Source organism: Lactuca sativa, chromosome 9, assembly GCF_002870075.4.
Source record: "Lactuca sativa cultivar Salinas chromosome 9, Lsat_Salinas_v11, whole genome shotgun sequence".
Taxonomy (NCBI): Eukaryota; Viridiplantae; Streptophyta; class Magnoliopsida; order Asterales; family Asteraceae; genus Lactuca; species Lactuca sativa.
This window is the reverse complement of record NC_056631.2, coordinates 165,338,217-165,345,874: the sequence shown is the minus strand read 5'-3', so window position 1 is coordinate 165,345,874 and position 7,658 is coordinate 165,338,217. Positions and strand designations below refer to the sequence as shown.

The 7,658-nt window shown below is 34.8% G+C and overlaps 1 protein-coding gene across 1 annotated transcript; it reads right to left on the bottom strand.

Moving 5' to 3' along the window:
* Window positions 1–807: 807 nt before the first annotated feature.
* On the bottom strand, window positions 808–3,098 carry LOC111889696 (xylan glycosyltransferase MUCI21). Its single transcript, XM_023885840.3, has 3 exons — window positions 2,815–3,098; window positions 2,627–2,710; window positions 808–2,145 (listed from the first exon to the last, which is right to left on the bottom strand). Exons 1-3 carry the CDS (start codon window positions 2,927–2,929, stop codon window positions 932–934), a joined length of 1,413 nt encoding a protein of 470 aa, XP_023741608.1. The 5' UTR covers window positions 2,930–3,098; the 3' UTR covers window positions 808–931.
* Window positions 3,099–7,658: the final 4,560 nt, after the last annotated feature.

The following is a 7,658-nucleotide window of genomic DNA, read 5'->3' as shown; positions in this document are numbered from 1 at the left end:
TAGAATTTCAATAATACTTATAGGTCCCTAAGATTATTGGGCCATGAAGGATTGCCCTTGTTATATCCACATTAGGACGAAATTGTGTTTATTGAACAAGACTAGAGATGGCAACAGGGGAATACAGGGACCCCAATTTTCATTCCCATCCCCGAGTTCTCATTCCAATCCCCATCCTCATCTCCATACTCATCGGGGAATATAAATAAACTCTCATCCCCATCCCCAACGGAAATCGGGGATTTCTTTTTCTTATTTAATATGAAAACTTTTACGTAAAGAAAAGCTTTAAATTTCAATTTTACCAGCACAAGTTTAAAGATTTTATAAAATATAAAAATATACATAGATTGCATAAAAAATATAAACAAATTTTCTACCAAATTTAAATAAATACATGAAAAATCAAATAGAAAAAAGTTATCAGAGTGATATTTGAGGTAAAATAGATAAACCAAATAGATAAAAAAAATTATACACAAATTTAAATTAGATAAAAGAAAAAAAAATATAATTTCAACCAAGTAATTACTAAGAGTTAGGTTACTTTGGATCAAGTTTTATATATTGTAAATTGTACTATAAATATATGTTTTTATTGTTTTTTATATTAATAGATATCATAGGCGGGTCTAGAGTCGGGGATTAGGGTTATCCCCATCCCCATCCTCACTTTTTTTATTCGGGGATTCCACATCCCCGGTCAAATCGGAGATTTCCCAGTCAAAACTGGTGCGGGTTTCGGATTCCCTATCGGGTATGGGGTTTTTTGCCATCTCTAAACAAGACATAAAGACTCCACCAAAAGGTCCGAAAAGTATTACAATTAGGAAAAATTGTATAACAATAAAATATTATACATTTATGAATACCATATATCAATTTAAATAGAATAATAAAATTAACCCACAAAATTATTCCTCTAAAAGCATCATCGTTTGGCTGAAGGGGTTGTTTGTCCGAGTAGTCTAAGTGCTTCAATAAGAGTATCCTTAAACCTATTCACATCAACCCTTAAATTCTGTCTATCTAAATACATTTCCTTTCCAGCATTATACCCTTTAGCGAATACGGATCCTGGATCCGAAATAACTGGGTCATCACGTGGATACGAGTCAATAAGCGAACTTTCCTCCGGTCCAATCTTATAATCCAAGTAATGCAACCCCATACGGGATGCCGGCTCACCATAATAAACCGTTGAAGGCCACTCCAACCCTAATGGCACCACCTGAACCACCACCGCTCCCGCCGGCAAAAACATCAGGTTTGTTAACCCGGCGCCGTGAGCTCCGACGAGAACACTGCACGTGCTCACTAGCTTTGCAAATTTATCCAAGTTTGACATCTTTTTGTTACTCCTCACCACCACTACCACGAACCCTAATTCTTCCATCATGTCGACCATTTCATCTTCGTTGGTGAACGACCTTGTTTTCCGGCGAGACACAAGAAGCAACTTCGGTGTTGCAGAAGCCGTTTCGGAAACATTCATGCTCGTCAAACCATACGTTGCTCTGAGAAACGTTCTGAATTCTAAAATGGAGTTCCCTTTGGGAACTTCAGACGGATTTATGGCTAAAAAGTTATGGAACTTGAGACCAACCACAGCTCCGGGAAAGCAATGAATGCTCTTGTTCACCATTGGATTCAAGACATCGTATTGCGATAAGCTCGTGAAAATTCGCTTAAACTTCTCTACCAAATAAGGGTTGTAATCAACGAAAATGAACTGAACTCGTGATTTGAATAGTCGAGAAGTGATGAATAATGGGATTATGATTTCATTGAATTCATGAAATATGTTTCCAGCGAAGACACCGGATGAGAAGACAACTGCTGGAACTTTATGGTTGTATTCACAATATCTTGCCGGAGTTTGTTGTCGTTCACGGAGGAACTTGACCGGAGTTACATTTTTCAAGAGATCAGATTGGTGCCATGCATATGGACGCACTTGTACAATGTTTTCCTCCTCTTTAACCAAAAAATCGGTAGAATTAGTTGAATTGAATCGAGTAGACGTATAAATTTCCATGGTTTTGATATCTATCTTTACGTGATTAATTGCTACACAAACCAATGGGTGAAGTGTAGCATCACAAGCGAAGCCACTCGTGTCAAGATTTCGTAGATCATAATCTCCTGTGTTTCAACACAAACAAAAATGTGATTTAATCTTTATTAGTCATATAATTGCAATTATTGGTACGATTTTAGTTTAAGGGGCATTGTAAATGCATAGTTGTAACTAAAGAAAACGTAGTGCTATTTAATTGATACAAATAAAAAAATAATCTGAACACACAAACACAACTAACCAACTATTTCCCATCTTTTTACCAAAGATGAGTTTCTATTTACTTTAGATGCTTACACGATTTAATGTAAAAAGCAGTAGGCCACATAAATCCATTTATTTGCTGGCAAATATTTGTCTTTTAGAGTTTACTGTATTTAGTATCCAATTTTTATAGTTCTTGACTTCTTGTCGTATGCTAATCATATATACCACATTTTTAAACATGGTGGTGGTGGTCACAATGGTGGCGGCAGATGGTGGTGGTGGTGGTGGTGGTGGTTAGTGAGTTGTGTGATTGAATCAGAGGCACGAATGAGAACTAACCTACAAGGGATTTAAGAAATGGTTGAAAGTCATCTTCAAGAACGCCAACTCCATCCATTAATGTAGCAGACAAATTTCCATTTCCTAAAAGATACACAAAACTTCAAACAGATCTCTTACATGTAGTATATATCTACAAGGACATCTCGTATACGAAATTTAGATAAAACTCAAAAACTAAAACATACCGAAGCAAAATTTGATGGGGTTGAATGCAGATGATTGAGTGTAAAACAAGTAGATGAACGCAAGCAAACCGATTGTTTGAGTTGCACCACAAACCACCCTTCGATGCCCCTCCATTGTTTTAACAAAAGAAAGCTTATAGTCTAAAAAGAAGTGGTAGAAAGCAAGAAATCTAATGATCTTTCCTTCTATAAATCCAAGAATGTTATCCAATTCTCATCAATAATTTTTATTTCTTGTCGCTTTCAAGTTTCAACTTTGCATATTATACATTTTCATTTGTGGGTCTCGTCTGATGGGAAATAAAGCTGTACAATATTTTAATTGGAGAGAAGGATGGTATTTATCGACACATAACCTCATATATATTTGTTCTTGACGTCTTCTTTGTAAACATATTAGTAAAATTCTGTTTGGTGATATTTATAAGCATCTATATAGGTGTCAGGTTGCACTCATTTAAATCAAATAAGTTGGTTTATAATTTGATCATAAATAAAATTGAGTTGGTTGAAACTCCTTATTTATGGTATATCTAAATGATTACATTCAAGGTTTATATAAATTGTTACAACAGCATAAATTGTTATATTAAAAATAATAAATCCTTTTTCGTTATATAATTTTTACAATTAAATATATTACATTAACTATATATATAAAATAAAAAGGTAAAATATATTCACCTTTTAACCCAAATCCGTGCTAAAAAGTTACCTATATAAATTTTAAACCGTCTAAACTTGTTCAACTTTTTTTTGAAAACCATTTTTTTTGTAAACGATAAATATATTAATAGAAAAAACCAAGACCAGCATGAAACTAGCCCGCATGAGAGCAACAATACATAAATGACAATTGAGAAAACAATTACAAGCATAAAAAGGGAGAAATAATCCACTCCACTTTTCTTTTTAGGTGTTGTAACCTTATTCACTGATATCCATTTAATCATCTATTTTTCTTCGCATTCCCCCCCCCCCCCCCCCCCCCAAGAAAGATTCTTCTAATCTTCTCAAGAGAATTAATCACACCGCGAGGAGCTTTGTAATAGGTGGGTAGATTACCCAGTACCGATTCGATATGTGTGAGTCTCCCTCAGAACGATATTTTTTTGGCCTTCCATGTTGAAAGTTTTGATTTAAATCTAGCCACAATAGGATCCCAGTTCTTTATAAAGTTCATATTAGCTCCAACTGGAACCCTTAGGTAATTGAATGGTAGAATTCCAGTCTCACATCCCAACAGATTAGCTCACTCGTTTGTTGCATTTTATGAAGCCCCGACTCCAAAAGCTTTAGATTTGTGGAAGTTTACTTTCAAGCCTGAAGTTATATGAAAACACCTAGGGATTCTAGCGAGACTTTTTATATTAGGTCTAGACCACTCCCCCATAAAAATTGCATTGTAACATCCCGTTTATGGGTATTCTTTTGAAAAGTTAATCATTTAGATAGGGATGTGCATTTTTAATGCACTAGTTTTTTATTTATAATTCATAGTCTATCGTATTTAAACCACACCTTACAGGCAATGAACCTGGTCGAATATATTAGTTTTGATAAGCAAGGGTGTCAAACTCAATAGGAACAATTGTGAATTAATATTATACTTTTTTATTATAGGTTATACCAAACAAAAGAAGGGTTTTATTATTAAATCTAAAGTAATAACTAAAGTAATTAGATAAACTGACTGGAAATGAATCACTTCAAGTATTTTGGTTTAGTTTGGGTTACTTCTCAAAATCATGGTTAACTTTATTAACAGTGCAACGGATCTATTAGTTGGTTACCAAATTCTAATGTTACTAGTTATCTTGATCAGATTTCATAGTACTAATAATTAATGAACAACTAACACAATGATCATGTAATTAGTAAAGACATAATTAATTTAATATATTCGGATTATAAATGATACAATCTAGTGATTTCTCATCAATGGTCATGACAATCAATCGAAGCATATCACGGATACCTAAGCTCTCTAACACAACCAAAGTAATAGATTAATATTACCTGACCCTAGGATTTGATCAATCTCTAGTCCTAACAATTTAATGATCATAAACTAATTAAGATTCAAGTGAATGTAATTAGATTGGTCCTCTTAACTACACATAACTCAGCAATAGGCAATAAAAATCATAAATTTAACGTGATATGTGATGATCAGTCAAACACAATTAATAATCAAACTAATAAAATCCAAAATCATTGAAATCAACACAAATAATCAAGTTCCATCTACTAGCTCCAAACGAAAGCAACTGGTTTTAACACCCAAATTTAGAAAGTAAAAACAAAAGGAATACAATAGGAATACTAATCATGACCAGAAAAGCAAATTGAATGATTCCCTACATGAATGCACTCTCAAATCCTTCAGATCGTTGCTCCATATCAGGTTAACGACCTTCGGTCGCCTTCTGGACCCTCAAAACAGCAAATCTGAGGTTTATTTCCGTAGGAAACAAATTAGCGTTGAAGATATCTCATTATGGATAACTTTTTGTTCTATTTATGTGTTTCAACATTGTTACAGGCTCACGGCGTGGAGAAAGGCTTGCCATACCGTTGGAGATGGTTTATTCGCGTCCACGAAATTCCTAATGTCGACACGTTGTGGGAATGGCTTTGCCACGTCGTGATAACTGGGAATCAAAATTTGGCATAAACATGAAAGTCATCCAAAATTTTGTCTAGTTTTCGAAACATTTTGAATATCGTCAATCTAAGTTACGAGTCATGAGATATGGTCAAAACACTGACGAGGGTCAAGCTGTCCAACAACATCTTTTTGTGTTTTTTAGCTCCTTTCTCTTCCTTTTTCATCCCATCTCTCATTTTAAATGTAATTGAACATTTCAAATCATATTAAGTATCATATATCTTAAAATATAACATGTTTACTCAAATATACTAATAATGGCCTAAAATACATAGTTAAATAAGGTTATATCATATTAGGTAAAAATTGTAACATGCATTCTAGTCAAATGATTCATTTATGTGTTGGGCGGTTAAATATGTAAAAATATGGACCATGTGATGGTTACGACGTGATGAAGGATGCATCACGACGTGGCCATCGATGACTAAATTGTTCATCCATTTTGTGTGTCATGACGTAACAAGCATGGGGTCAGGACGTGACGGTTGGCTGAGTGTTTAACCCTAATTTAGGTATTTGTACCATATTTAAGAGAAGTAAGGGCTAGGTTTTTGCACACCCTCATCCTCCATCACCTACCTGTTGCTCTCCAAGAAATCCTAGCCACATTTTTGATATTGTAAGCTCCTTTTGGTGATTTTTAGCCTTGAATAAGAAGAAATAGTGTTTTGGTTCATTATCTCAGCTCGCAAGCCTCTGCATCATTATATTGAGTTGTCTTAGGACTTTTCTAAGTCCTCAAGTTCCTATCTTTTTAGTTCTAGCTTGTTAGATCTAGATTTTTATTCATTTTTCCCAATGTTTGTGGAGTTTTGAATGTTGGAATCTCAAAAAGTTAGTAACTTTATGAGTTCTTGAGACTCCTTTGTAATCCTTTGTCCTGAATCTAGAAAGTTAGTGAGTTGTGAGTTCCATGCATGATGTTTGATCTCATTTCCCTTCATTTTGATCTAGCTTGTGTTCAATACATGCATGTCCAAAAAGCAATGATTTTTATGGTTCTTTGGGATGGAGAAAGCCTTCTAGAAAGTGTAAGTGATTGACTGGAAGGATTAAGAGCTTAAAGAATTAAGTTATCCAGAGCGGTTCCCACAATGAGACAGGTTGATTATCATGATGTGGCGATGGACAGCTTCATGACTATTTTTTCTTAACGTTGTCACGACATGATGATAAGCTAATGTTGACTTTGACCATGGTAGCCTTTTCGTCATTTTAAGGGTTTTAGGGTGTAAACTAAGAGGTTACTTACTTATTGTTGTTAGGTGTCTTGTAGTATCAGTGTGGATTATGTAAGAGCTATTATGTTTAGCTACTATATGCGAAGTGAGTTTTCTCACTATATTTACCTAAGTGGTAGTGTATGCATGCTGACCATCTGGGTCTTATTTGTTGATTATTGTTAAATGTGAAACTGAGTTGCTGATAACTCTTAAATTGTTGTGAGTCCATGGGACTGCTAATAGTCCCCAAGGTTGCTGATAACTCGTGAGGTGTGCTATAAATCTATAGGGTGTGTTGTTAGCTCATTAGGATTGTTGATAATCCTCAAGGTTACTGAGAACCTATAGTTGTTTATATTGTTGTCTTGTATGTAATATTTACGATTACTGATAGTTCCAATATGACAACTATCAAATTCTGGTCAAGTCAAAGTCAACAAAAGTCAACAAGTCAAACCGATAAATTTATGTAGTGCTTGTATGATATGATATATTCTATGTCTTCAAACCGATAAATTTATGTACATTTTTCTATCATAATGCAAAGTATCACTCAGAAGCTTCTAAATTTCGGAAATTCTAAACCCTAACCAGGATAAGTAATGTAACAACTCGATAAAACACTATTACGTACCCTTCGGGAGCGTATAACACTCATAACAAGTTTTAACGAGGTTTACGAACCTTGCATTTCGAGGCTAAACACTAACAAAGGTCACAAACAAAGTCTCTCTCAATCTCTCTCGCTATATCTCCCTCTCCCAAATCTCTTTCAACTTTTCATGAACACCCGGGGCATCCCAACACTTAACTTAGTCAAAAACCACTCGAAACTGGAAGATTATGTGAAAAACAGCCTTATAGGGCCGAGCCCTCTTAAGAACCGAAGCCCCTCTTAGAACCGAACTCACCCTAGGATCGAAACTACCTTGTGGACCGAACTTCCC

What these genes read in the sequence shown, in the direction of transcription:
- LOC111889696 (XM_023885840.3), bottom strand. Translation starts at nt 2,929, where the DNA reads ATGGAGGGGCATCGAAGGGTGGTTTGTGGTGCAACTCAAACAATCGGT. An exon ending in CCCCATCAAATTTTGCTTCG is followed by an intron (nt 2,711 to 2,814) that starts GTATGTTTTAGT and finishes TGTATCTTTTAG; the next exon opens with GAAATGGAAATTTGTCTGCT. An exon ending in ATTTCTTAAATCCCTTGTAG is followed by an intron (nt 2,146 to 2,626) that starts GTTAGTTCTCAT and finishes GTTGAAACACAG; the next exon opens with GAGATTATGATCTACGAAAT.